Genomic DNA, 13,477 nt, shown 5'->3' with positions numbered 1-13,477 from the left:
CTGAATGTCATGGACAAGTTGATGTACTGGTCATTTCCATAGTGCATACTCTTAAGGGACAGCCATAGCATAGTGTGTAAAAGTTATCAGTTAGGAGAAGTTTAATTTTAAAATAGTTGGTTTTTATAGCCTGGGGATTCACAGAGCCACTGGTCTTCCAACGTGTTAGAAGCTGCATACCCTAATCTCTTGTTTCTTTGATCCACTTTCATTTCCTTATCTCATATTCAGTCTGTATGACGGCAGGAGAGAAGGTATTTTACATGAAGGAGCTTGGAGTGGTAGAATTGTAATGGTCTTCATGGGTGTCTGTCCCCAGATATTCCTACAACTTTCTCACGTTGACGAGTTCACCAGGTCTTTCAGGCTGGAGACTGCTCCCTGGCAGGTTTGACAGCCATGCTTTTGCATTGGCTACAGAAGTAGATTTTTTGCCTGTCAGAAGGGCCAAATGCAAGAAGACTCAACAGGCCCTATTAACTTGAGATTTAAAGTCCTGTTTGGCCACTGTGCTACTCCAGACCTGCTGCATGGTCTCCAATGGATTTATAAGTTGTTGCTTTATCTTATGAATATATAAACTCTTCAGTGGCAAACCCTTTAAAGTCTTAAAGCAAAAACAAGCCCAACAGCAAATCAAACAAATAACCTCATAGCTGAACAGAGGTGGCTCTAGTCCAATGTGAGAAAATGCTAAAGCGTTAGATACCATTAGATGTTCCTGCAAATCAGGCACCTACTTTTTTTTTTTTACCGCACCCAACTACCGCCTGAGGAATTTCACATGAGCTTGTTGTTTGGATTCTTTAGCATTGCCACTCCTATATTAAGACTCCTACTATGACTCTTAAGCTCTTTAAAAAACTGCACGCACATTTTTGATATTGGGAACTGTAAAAGGAAGCTGCACCGTAACTGTTTTCAGTTTCTCTTTTTGTTTCAACTCTTATAATGAGAGGAAGAGTTGACTTGGAACTAATTTCATAATTTTGTGCTGATGACCTGCTGTGTACTCACACTGCATTTCACGCTGATAAGCACGCAAGAAGATGGGTAAAGATCAGACAGCTTTATGTGTGTGTAATTAGATACCCACTAAAAAGATCTGAGCTACAGAAACATTTAAATTCTGTTTATTAAATGGTTGCGTGCTGAAAGTGAAGATTATCCTGATGCAATGTACTGTGTGGCAGAAAGGGAAGGGGGAAAACTGACTTTAATGACGAGTCAGTGCTTTAAAATGTTTCGTATTGTAACTTTCTCAATTTTACTGAATATTGCATCAGCTTAATCCCATTTTCTGAGAATTAATATTTGCTTAATTGGAATATAATTGCAGTGCAGAATCTGCTCATCTTAAAAACAGCTTCCCTTCAGTTTGATATGTGACATTGTTCAGCAGCCTGCCTTTTAACCTAGCATGTAAATCTGTGTAATGATGACTGATTTCTCTTTTCCATTTCATAACGTGTAAAGATGATCAGGAGTTATGTCTCTTCTTAAAAGCATCTTAATGTAGTACTGTCACCTACAGACCAGCAATTTGATCTATATCAGTGGTAGTCTCTTAAGTCTATTTTCTCTTTCTCTTTTTTTTTTCTTACTGTGACTCTTCATTTCCGTGGATGGTAAAATGTGGAGTCCATTTCTAAATGAGAAATCAAGTACTGCATTTCCGCTTTTTCCTTTGTAACTGCAATTTGCATGTAGTCTCGTTCACTTCATGTGTGAAGTTAAGCAGACCACTGTTAATTCAGGCCAGTTGCTTGACATATCAAAATTAGTAGCATTCCTTTAACTTCTTTGAGTACCCTCCAGTAGAAGTATCCCCTCCAGGGATAATTCATTTTCAAAACAATAGAATAATATTTTCTTAATAACAGAAACTTTTCTAAGCAGGAAAATGTCTTGAATAAAAAAACCCTGTATATTTTATGTAGTAAAAGTACTTCCATTTACTTACACTACAGTGGTAAGAGGTTGAAAACAGGGAGTTTCTGGTGTGCTGCTGTGAGAACATCAGATTAGAGGCAGTAAAATTACCTCCCACGTAAATAAAAATTTAAATACTTGATATTTTGCAAGGTTCCATTTACATTACTTCAGGAAGTCTAAGGCACAGCGAGAATTTAAACACTAGAATTTCGAACAAATATGCTGAAGTTTGTCCCTACAATATTTGAGCATAAAATGCCCACTGATACCCTGTAGAAAACTGAAGAAGTGAAACTAAACTCATACTGCCATAACCACTGCAGTTGCTAGGGAAGCAAGCATTAAAAAGAATGAAGCCTGTCAAGTTTGGATATACATTACACCTGCATTTCTTTAAAGAGAGTTGGTGGAAGGTGTATACCCTAAGGCCCCAGCCTTGCAAACTCTTACATGTGTGTTCGTTTCACATGTGTGATTCATGCCTTTTGAAGTCGATTCCCTTCTGTAAGTGTCTGCCAAGTCAAGGCCTAGGATGATACGTACTGCATGGCGCTGTGGTGGCTGCAGAGTCAGAGCACTTGTGAACCAGAAGTTCTGGTGTCTTTATCTGGATCTTAAACTTTGAGCATGGGAATGGATATTTGAAGACCACACCAAACCCTTTATTTTGCTCTTCAGTCATTAAAATACTACTTTACATTGCTTTTGTTTTGTAGGTTTTTTTTTTCATCTTCAGTGGTATCATCAGTAATAGAATCAGAGCTAGGAAGACACTTAGAAACATTTCTGGTTTGCTATATATTCCATTGGAGAGCAAATAAATATAAGTGGTGGTATCAAACAGCCAACTTCAGTAACCTGAAATAGCATTGTTAATGTGGGCCGTGTCTGAGCCAGAGCCGTGGCTAGGTAACAGAGAGAGCCAAGGAAAGGCAGTCAGGAACAGTCTGGAGGCACCACGTATGCTTGTGGTTTTGCTTAGCAGATGAAGCTGGACTGGGCATGCAGCTCTGGACTGCAGGTTAACATGGGGACATTGGCCTTTTCTCTAAGCTTATATTTTGATTATCCAGCAGTTGCACTGCTCCTAGTCCTGTCCTGTTAGAAAGGGAATTGCATTTGAACTGATTCCAAGAATTTTATGGCTCATGACATCAGTTATCAACTACAGATCAGCCAAAACTGGTCCTTCTGAGGCTGTAGCAAAGCTGTAGAAGAGCAGAAACAACATCTAAAGACAAAATACCTCTCCTGTGCATAAGACGTATCAGCAAATTCACAGCCAGCCTCTTGAAGTCTGAATAATGCTCTTGTGGGTAAATGTAAGAAGTGATACTCTGGATTGGGCTCCCACACAGTTTTCACATTGAGTGATGGGGATGTGAGTGGTGGTCTATGCTTTCTTGCTCTTCATAGTCACAGTATCAAATTTAATACTTTTCAGCTGTTTACTGGTCTAAGAATTCATAAATGTAGAATTCATTCTCTACTGCAGGCTGAAACATAGGATGCAGTGCCATTATTTGCTTTCTCAAGGAGATCCTTGTGAGTGACTAGCTGTATTATAAGGGATCCTCCTGAGAAAGTATTTCAGATAACTCAACCAACTTGTGGTGTTTGCTGTTCCAGCAATGCTTTGCCATGAAACAAATACATATATATTGAAATTTAGTACTTTTTGAATCAAATATGTCTGATAGGGCAAGTAACTCATGTTTGAAAAAGCAAAACGATTCCCACATTGTCCCTGCAGTGTTTAGTTTTTAATTTATAAAGATAGGTCTTACATGGAATATATAAGATTATATAGACTTAATCAGGATAGCGTTAAAGTAACTTCTCATTCAAGATGCGGTTTCTTAAAGAGAAGCAGTGGGATTAAGTAAGGAGTTTAGTCCAGTTCTAAAATGGGAAGGCCCATGGCTACCTCTGAGAAAATGCAAGTGGTGAAGCTAAAAACATAGGTGAGCTTATTTGTTATTTTGAATTAAGGCAGATGAGTTTAGGCAGTGGCTTGAGAAACTTCAAGTATTTCCTGCACCAGTGCTGTGCCTAATTCTTCAAGTATGGTCTAGCAACTTCTCTGAAAGAGGAAATAGGAAATTGTTCCTGATCTGCGGATGCCTTCATGCTCTTTCTGGAGAAGACAGTATGCTTTTAGGTTTGCGACCTAGATTGTTTGTTTAGCGGAGGAACACAGTCACCTCCCTTTGGAATCACAATCCAAACCTTTCATTAGGCCACTTGTGAAAATGTATTTTGCAGGTCAAGTTATTTTGTACCCAGGGCAATATCTTAAAGGCTGGCCTTGCCCAGGGCCTGCCAGAGTTCCTGTGAAAAGGGAAGGAAATGTGTTTCAGAAATTTCTCCAAATCTGTGATTAAAATGTTTCTTCTTCTTTTCTGTTTCTTTCTTAAAGGCACACAAAGGTGATCAATTTATTAAGAGAAACAGGAGCACATCTTTCAAGCCATGACTTGGAGAACACTGGAACGATACTTTGCAGGTAAATGTGACTTTAGGGAAAGTGGGGCCTTAAAATTGAGATGGAAAGGAATGATTTTCCAGAGGAAACTCTGAGAATGGAGGACAGCTTTCAAGGAAGTTATTTCCTGTGTCCCTGGCACAGGACATGAGACTTCTCATGTGCGAAAATAATAATGAAGAAACAAAAGAAGTGATGAAATTTATAATCAACTCTGTGCCGCAACACCAGTAAGTCAAGAAGGCTCTATAAAGTATGGGAATATTGTGAGGATAAATGACCAAGAAGAAAACACACAGGTTTTTTCCAAGCAATTTCAGAGTAAGAAGGAAATCTTTACTTAAATAAAATCCTCTTGTTACTTCGATGGGAACAGCTTTAACAAGCATCTTTCTCAAAATATATAAATCAAATGCACAGATACGTTTTACTCCGAAACAGCAAGTGCTTATCACCTCTGTATTTAATTTGAAGTTAATATAATCCTCTGTTAAGGCAGTTTTCCATACAGCCGTTAATAGATAAGATGCTTTAATGTTAAGGATCCATATTTCAAAAAGAAACAGATACCTGATTTCGTGTTTTCCATTCAAGGTTTTGAATTACAAGCTCAAAATTGTGAGGCTTGTTATAATTTCTGGTAACATTTCTGGTTGTTTTTACTTCATTTCTTCTTTTCCTCTGAAATACAAACAACAACAAAAATCCTTCAATACCAGCCTCCATATCAGGAATTGTCTGTCACCCTGCAGGTGATAGGACAGAACTGAGCCCTTCCTTGCATCTGTCAACATGCTGGGAGTGGCTTAGGGAATTCTTCCGCAAATAAGTTGGCCCCTTGCTTAGCACTGCGCCATGTGCAGAACCTGTTTGTCTGGCTGACGTGAGTGGGGTGTCCACAAAGACAACAAGGGACCTGTAAACACACAGTGCTTCTGACACCATTTGTTAGAACGTTTCAGGGACTGTGGCACATACTGTATCTGTATGGTCTGATTGCTTGTTCAAAACTAATATTTTCCTTTGAGGTTTGGGGATATTTTAAACTTTTATTAATGGTGATAAGGTTCATATAAAAACAGTCTGTTCACATGGCTGAGCTGCGATAGAACAGGCTGTTTGTGTAACACCTCTACCTAATCAGAACTGTTTTCCTACGTCACTTCTATCCTTATATAATGTACCTTAAGCTGCAGTTTGTACAGTCTGAGTTTGTCCCCATGGCAGTATGTCATTGGATTTCATTGGAACAGGTTGCCCTTGGAGGTTGTGGATGCCCCATCCCTGCAGGCATTCAAGGCCAGGCTGGATGTGGCTCTGGGCAGCCTGGTCTGCTGGTTGGCGACCCTGCACATAGCAGGGGGTTGAAACCAGATGATCATTGTGGACATTTTCAACCCAGGCCATTCCATGATTCTGTGTCCACTACTTGGAGTTCAGAACAACAAAGCTGCTTGCTTTCTGATACTCTCTGAGTTACTGCCCTTAACCAGCTCATCTTTTTTCTCCATACAGTTCTCTGTTACTAGAAGCACATTTTTACCATTGCTTACCTACCATCAAAAAAACTGACTTTCCCGTAAAGCCACAAAAACTGAATTTTCTGTCCTATCTCCTCTATTTTCTTACATTTAGACTCATGGAACAACCCATGCTTTGTACTTTAGTCTTTACAGATTTTCTTTATTATATATATATATAATATATATAAATGTTATTTTAATAATTTTAAATATTATATATATATATATATATATATATATATTAATGTTGATGATGCACCCAAAACCAGAAGGTCTTTCCTGATTGCTTTGTGTAAGCACTGAAATAGGAGAATCACTGGAAGAGCAGAGCTTTGTGCTCCTTGGAAAGATGAAATCCTGTTACTGTAGGTGTCAGGAGGGAACCCAAAGTGTCATTTAGCTGCTCACATTCCTTCTCAGATCTAGAACTGCAGTAGCTCTTGTCCTTCTCAGCCCTCAGAAACCCAAGCAGCATCACTCCCTTTTTGATGTAATTTGACCATAAGAGCACCCTTTGCCCAGCAGCTCCTGTAACTCAGTTTGCTTGATACTGGTGTGACAGGGAGGCATAAAATGAGGCATACAATTGCTTTATTGCTGTTCCTGGTATCTTAGCTCTCCTGTCATCATCATAAACACATTGGCCATGCTGAAACCGCAAAACAGTGCATAGTCATTTCTTCCAGAAATGATGTCATTTGATACGCAGCATCCCTATGATTTTTCTGCTGCATGTGGTATTTGAGTTTGGCAGAATGTGTTCTTACTTGCCAAGAAACAAGTCTAAAAAGTCCTGTTAAGTGTTCACTGAAGTTGTTTTTATTCCATTTCATGATGCGAAAATGATGGACTTGCCATGTAGAGGCTGTGCTTGCAGTCAGAATTGCTGCTGTAACGTGTGGCGCTGAGGGATGTGGTCAGTGGGCATGGTGGTGATGGGTTGATAGTTGGACTAGATGATCTTAGTGGTCTTTTCCAACCATAATGATTCTATGATTCTAAGTATCTCTGAGAAAAATATAAAGTTCCCTAGGTGTGTGTGTACTATGAAGTCATATATATGTGTGTGTGTGTGTGTTTGTTGGACTCTATGAAGTACATTTACAGTGTGTGAAGGAAATGCAGATGCATTTGGCTTGACTGAGATCCAGATAGAGATCTGGAGTTGGAGAACATGCTTCGTGGTTCTTGATTACAATCAACTTAATGAATGGCCAGCATCTTCTGTTCAGTGCTGTATCTGAATTTTCTAGCAAGCTCCATCATATTTAGTTCTCTGGTCACAGTCCTTAGAGAATACCTTATTAACTTGATCAGTAAATGGCTGCTGCAAAATGGAAGGCATTTCTGTGTGTTTGGATTGCTCTGATATCACAGAAAGAGACCACTTCATGCTGTTGACTTGTGGCACTGTGATCCGAACTGCTCTTTCTGAAAAGGTGCTATTAGGCATTTAGTTTCTAAGTGCGGACTGCTGCATACAGCGATGCTAGCTGAATTGCCCTGTGTTAGTAATAATTCCGAGTGTTCTTGACTTTGTCCAGAGTGGTTTCCACTTTGCAGAGACATTCTGAGGCCAGGTTTTTGAGTGTAGCTCATTCGCTCAGCTTTTGGTTTGTTTGTTCCTTCATTCTAGGATATCTCAGTGTGAACAGCAAGTCTTTGTAAATAGTAATCACCGTGTTCTGTAAGTGGCTGCTAAGCAACTTCTCTCATTTGCTAACACTTCTTTACTAAAGCTTACTTTTTTTCTAGAGTTTCCTTGAGGGCTTCCCACTGAGTTTCCTGTTGGACTGCCTCTGCTTCCTCTATTTCATTCTGCTTTCTGAGAGGCCCTTTCTGCAACAGCAATTGTAATTAATGGCTTACTGATCTTTCCTTCGTGATGTCAGACCCCACTGCCACATCCCTGTCTCCCAGAGCCCCAGCTGTGGGCCTCACCCCTGCCCTGGGGCTGGCAGGGTTACATGAGGAATATGGAGATCCTCTGCACTCTTTCCCTGCACAACTTCTGGGACTGCTGTGAGTGAAAGCCTCTCTCTGCCTTTCTCCTCAGGCTGCTGCAATTAGAGGCTTCCACTCCCCTGAAAACATTTTTTCAGGTACTTAAGAGATTTAATCAACACCAGGGGTGATTTCAGTCTAGCAGAGAACTGAAAGTTTCAGACTTGCTTTCAGGCTTTCTTCCATAAGCTTCCTTAACCAACTGCCCCTTGCACCTTCCTGCACACCCTGCTCTCCATTGGTCTGCCCAGACGTTCATCATCCCGGAGCCCATCACTGCCGTTCCTCCACAGCAAGCAGCATTTCAGGCAGCAAATGTTGAACTGAATAGGAGCGGGGGTTTCCCTCTCGTAATGAGCTACAGCCTCATCTGATGCTTATCAGGGAGCTGTGCTCAGACAGTCCCAGCATGCAGCAAGAAGCTCCTCTCTGTTCTGTGGCCCGGTGTGTTCTTACCCTGAGAAATGCAGAGGCAGCCCTCTCAGCTCTGCTCCCAGCTCAGCCTGCAGGGCTGATGGGGACAGGCGTGCACTGTGCACGTGCAGGCTGTGAGCCCTTCTTTACCAAAATCAAGTGAAAAAGGAACCTTAAGAACTACAGATGAGATCCCCAGCAGATGTGCTGGTATACAGCACTCTGGTGTACAGCACTCTGGTGTACATTGTTCAGATAATGTTAATTCACTTATTTTTCAGTGATTTCTATGAGATTAATGTAGACCTCTACTACTGCTTGTTACGCATGACAGAAGTTCTCTTCAACGGCCTTTTTTCCTTTCTTTCTTTATTTTTTCCTATGCTGCCCATTTCAATCATACAAATTACCTCAACTCAAAAACATAGCTGGCTGTCCAAAGGATAACACATAAACGTGCTGTCACAACTTCAGGTAGTGAGCACAGCTGTGCAGACTTAAGAAGGGGTTTTCTCAGTGGCTTCAAACGGGGCAGGCTGATTGCAAACACATCTGCTTGTACCCTCACTTATTCAACTGCACCTCGATGCAGCCATTGCCCTCCCCCCAACTCATTTCATGAGATAAATACCGTGTTGTGAAATATGAAACTGAATGACTTTTTTTTCCCCCTTGGTCATAGTCACACCCACTGTGTGAAACTAGCCTGTTGTAAGTACTTATAGCACAGCCTTATTAATTTAAGGAACTGATTCATCAAGCTGTGTTGCTTGCTCAGCTATTCAAAGTTGTTGTAATAATGTTCCTTTTCTTACCTCTCCATCCTGCAGCCATATTGAACCTGTTCTGGTTCAGCATTTGCTTGTGGAGCTCATGGACAGCACACAGGAGCGCAGTGAAATAGACTGAAAGAACCAATGTTATGTGTTTTTTCCAGCCTTGCAGCTAAAGGTGATGTGAAAGGACTGTATGCCTGGTTCCTGGCTGGTGCAGACTTGGAGCAAACTGGTTATGATGGCAAGAACGCCCTACAGGTAGTAAGTATGCACAAGGCCATGCTGCGTGCAGTGCTCTAACTCTGTGGGTGCTGTCAGGTAATATGAGTTCGGGAAAAGCAAATGCTGTTCTGGAGCTATAAACGGGATTGCTGCATGTTGTGAACTCAAGTCTGGTGCTGTCCCAAGGTAATAAACTGTTGGAGCCAGAACTTTCTCATCTATCTCAGAGGAATTAAAATTTAAATTGGATTTTAATTATATTGTGGTAACATAGTCTTACTTCCCACAAGAAAGTATTTGCATGTCCCAGTGCACAGGACGGCAGGATTTATTCATGTTTCTACTCACAGGCAAAGGCTACAGGGCATAAGGAGGCTCTTGACTTCCTCAGACAGAAGCAACAAAAGAAGGTAAGACTCAGATTTCAGGGGCATGGTTTCTGAAATGCGTGGCTCAGTATATGCTTATATGAAGGAGGACTTTGTATTTAAGCCTTATCTCGCATTTGAGCATTGGGCTCGGCTGCAATCCCTGCCTTGGTCTATAGAATGGAACTAATGCTCATTCCTCTTTCGGCCTGAAACAATAAGTGATTTTTTTTACAGCGTGGCTCACAATGTGGTTGGGTACCTGAGTGCTATTACAATAAATCTGTTGAGGGCAGCAGTATCTCATTCTGGCCTTCCGCAGTAAATTGTTCCTCTGTCTTGTCTGCTTTAGAGAGGAAGTTCCTTCCCTTGGTCACCCTGCCAGGCCTGTTTTTTCATGGTGCTGTGCCCATAGCATGGGAACATGCCCATCTCCAGCACAGCCACGGTGTGATCACAGCCTCCAACACAGGAGACACCGCTGGGTACCTGCAGCATTTGCAGATGTGCTCTCCATCTGCCTTTATCACAGAGCACCTTACACTAACCCATCTTAGCATTACTTAATATCCTGAGTTGGAAGGGCCACATGAGGTTCAAGTGCATCTCCTGGCTCCTTTTCTGCACACAGCTCTCCCACCCAGAGCACTGGACTGGGCAGTGCTGTGGCCTCTCTGGTTTATACATATTTAGCTTCATGGCTGTCTCTGACGCTCAGCATGAATCTCTTTTGTGCTGCTAATGCAGGAGGTGTGTTCTCCTGGCTGAATGCTTGTGAGAAGGGTGTGAGTCCCGTGTTCAAAGCATCAGATCTGACAAGTCTCTGTAGTGAACTTGTCTGGGCGTTTGACCATCCCCAGTGCTGTGCTGTAACTGGAGACATTTAAAACTTGCCTTTCATTTCTCTGAACTCCTTTTTGCTGCAATATGTTGAGGGTTTAGATATCTCTTCTCCGATATATTGGCAAGTCCAATACCAATTTAATTACTGGGAGGAGATGATGTCCTTTATTTAATCAAATGAACATTAAATTTAGTTAAAGGTTTGGTTGCAGTCATGACTACCTTGCTTCTTCCGTGTCCCATTTGATCAATGTGAGTGAATTCATGTATATAGGTGGGTAATTTCATTTAAAAAATAAATGAGAACAAGACAGAACCAGGCTTTTGTTTTTTTTCCTTTCCTGTAAAGTTTTGAGGTTTTATTTCTCCTAAGGTGTTAGAGTAGGATTAGATGCAGTCACAGTCTCAAGCTTTTAAATGGAAGTTTTCCGGCATCCAGGATGAAAATGCTTAAAATACCTTTACAATCTGCGTGGTGTTACAAAGTTATTTCCATTTGCAGTGAAATTTGTCCACAGAGGTCACTTCTAGTTTGCAAACAGGGAATGAATGTGTTAAATCTTCAGCTCCTCGTTGGATCATGTCAGCTCCTTCCGTCTGAGCCGCCAGCAGTGCAGGCAACCTCGAGGAAGTCATCAGTTGCTGCGCGAGAACTTGCTTGACAGCCTGCATGGTAGTCTCTTCCCAAGAAGGTCGTGGATAATGCCAACTGTTTAACATCCATTTTCTCTTCATCCATAGGCTGTAGAAGATGGTCACTCCTCTTAGAAATGCCAGCTTAGTGGTGTTCAGCGATTACGGGGAGCAATAAAGGAAAGAAACAACAGAAGCTGCACACGGAGCACGCAGGAAAACTTAAAACTGACTTAGGAATATTTTTTTACTTAGGAACACATTCACCTCTCATTGCTTTTCTAAAAATCATACACTGCTTTATTTTTTAATCACTGATTTTTTTAAACAAAATATAAAGTTTCATGAACAAATGAGGCTGGAATGTCTTGCCCTTACTGTCCTTACTGCACAGGCTCTGTTTTTAAGGAGACCATTTGAATGTCCTTTTATTAAATGACTGAAGACAGTATTGCAGGCATGGCAAAAGGAAACGCTGCAGTAAACTCGTTCTGAGAGAAAACACTGGATTGTACATTTCTCTGTCTCAACTAATAAAATCTCTGCAGAACAATGTTGGTTTCACTTGGTCTGATTTTTGCAATGGCTTGTATCACTTCAGCTGCAATTACAGCAATTGTGAGTGTCAGTGCAAACAATTGAATCAGCCGTGGGCATCTGCCTGCAGTTGTGTACTAATCTTCACCAAGTGTGTCACTGTAAAACCTCACTTGAAATGAGTAGGATGCAGATGCCATAAAACATGTTTGTGGGACTGTCTGAGTGAACTGATTGTTTTCTTTCTAATAGCAACTCTACCACATCCTGACCGGAATATAATCAAGATTGCTACATGCTGGACACTGAATTCTTTGGACTGGAAATGCGACCTTGATGTTAACAAACCCTAAGTTTAAAGTCACAACACCTTCAGTCTGCGGGGGGGAAAAAAGAAGTGATACATACCTTTCCAGCTCTGTCCATCCCAGAATATGTAAACACAGAGAGTACTCCAGGCAAATGCATATATTGGCAATGGCAACTTTTAATTTCGCCTTAAAGCTGCTGCAGTAATCTATGTGGATTTTATATCTATTTCATCTGAAGGGGAATCTTTGAAGTGCAGATAGTCGTTTCTTTTTCCTCCTTACGCTGTTCAACCTTCCCACAGCTATTCTTATCGTGGAGAAGAGCTGTGTGGATGACTTGCTGAGCTGGCTGGCATTAAAAGGTTCCCAAGGTTTGCTGCATATCAGATCCCCCTAAAACAGGGCAACCATGAGTGTACTCTGAGAAAACAAAAAAGCACAGTATTTTAATGTGAAAAGTAGCGCACCTCTTCAATACGGTCACAAATGCTACGGCTGTGCTGCGTTGTTATTAAACAATTGATGCTACATAGCAATAATATGCTTCAGATTCGATAAAACTAGTATCAAGTAGATGAGAACTAAGATAAGCTTCAAAGATCACACCTCAGATTTGATGTCTGATCTGTAAATGCACAAATGGAACATCTGTAACAAAGCCACATCTGTGCAAATTTCTGCAATTGGAAGAAAAAGTGTGCACAAATTCCTCTTCCTATAGTATATATAGACCTGGTATCCAAACTCTTTATCTAAAAGGAGGTGCACTGAGGTAGGAAATGCCTTGATAAACAACTCTGTAATTTACTTCCTTGGGATGAGAATAAATAGTAACAAAATAGATTCTAAGACGCAATGCCATGTCTATGGCAGCACTCAATCCGTGTCCCAGGATGGCTGACTGCAATATATACATAAGCACCCTTATGGCTTTCAATTAAGAATTGATTTAATTACAGAAGATGTTCTAAACAATCATGTTCTCATACTTCTGACATCTGCCTAAAGAGGTATTAGGCAGTGATCACTTGGTCCACTCAGAAACTTCAGCTCTTGATTCTCTTGGGCGCAGACTTCAGTAACGCTTTCAAGATGCTGCATTGGTCTGGTTTGTCTGTTGCACCCTTTGCTTTGTGTAGTAGATTTAGTGATTGTAATTGTAGTCTCTGTGATAACTCCCAGTCTTGTGATGAGTCTCTTTGTGTACAGTAACACTTCAGCTTTACATAGTGGATAAAAGCAAAATCTTAATATTAGTGAGGAATGAAAATTGTACCAATTTGTTCCTACCTATTTGTTCCAGTTACTGTAAGCAGCCGGGAGTCTTTCATGAGTTAAAGTATGCTAACTATTCTTGGGGCAGCTTTAGCTTTTCAAACATCCTAATTTTTCCCCTTCGGGTCATCACAGAAAGATCAAATGCACT

The 13,477-nt window shown here is 40.9% G+C and overlaps 1 protein-coding gene across 2 annotated transcripts in view; it reads left to right on the top strand.

Moving 5' to 3' along the window:
* ASPG (asparaginase) overlaps nucleotides 1-11,755 on the top strand; it is a 41,910-nt gene extending 30,155 nt beyond the window's left edge. For both annotated transcript variants that reach the window (XM_072337841.1, XM_072337839.1), the window contains exons 13-16: nucleotides 4,355-4,441; nucleotides 9,299-9,398; nucleotides 9,710-9,769; nucleotides 11,312-11,755. In XM_072337841.1, the coding sequence (XP_072193942.1) occupies nucleotides 4,355-4,441; nucleotides 9,299-9,398; nucleotides 9,710-9,769; nucleotides 11,312-11,338 (274 nt within the window). In that variant the 3' untranslated portion in view covers nucleotides 11,339-11,755. The remainder of the gene's footprint in view (nucleotides 1-4,354; nucleotides 4,442-9,298; nucleotides 9,399-9,709; nucleotides 9,770-11,311) is intronic.
* The last annotated feature ends 1,722 nt before the right edge of the window (nucleotides 11,756-13,477 follow it).

The sequence above is a fragment of the Excalfactoria chinensis genome, chromosome 5 (genome assembly GCF_039878825.1).
Source record: "Excalfactoria chinensis isolate bCotChi1 chromosome 5, bCotChi1.hap2, whole genome shotgun sequence".
NCBI lineage: Eukaryota > Metazoa > Chordata > Aves > Galliformes > Phasianidae > Excalfactoria > Excalfactoria chinensis.
Note: the sequence above shows the minus strand (reverse complement) of the source record. Positions and strands in the feature narration are given on the sequence as shown.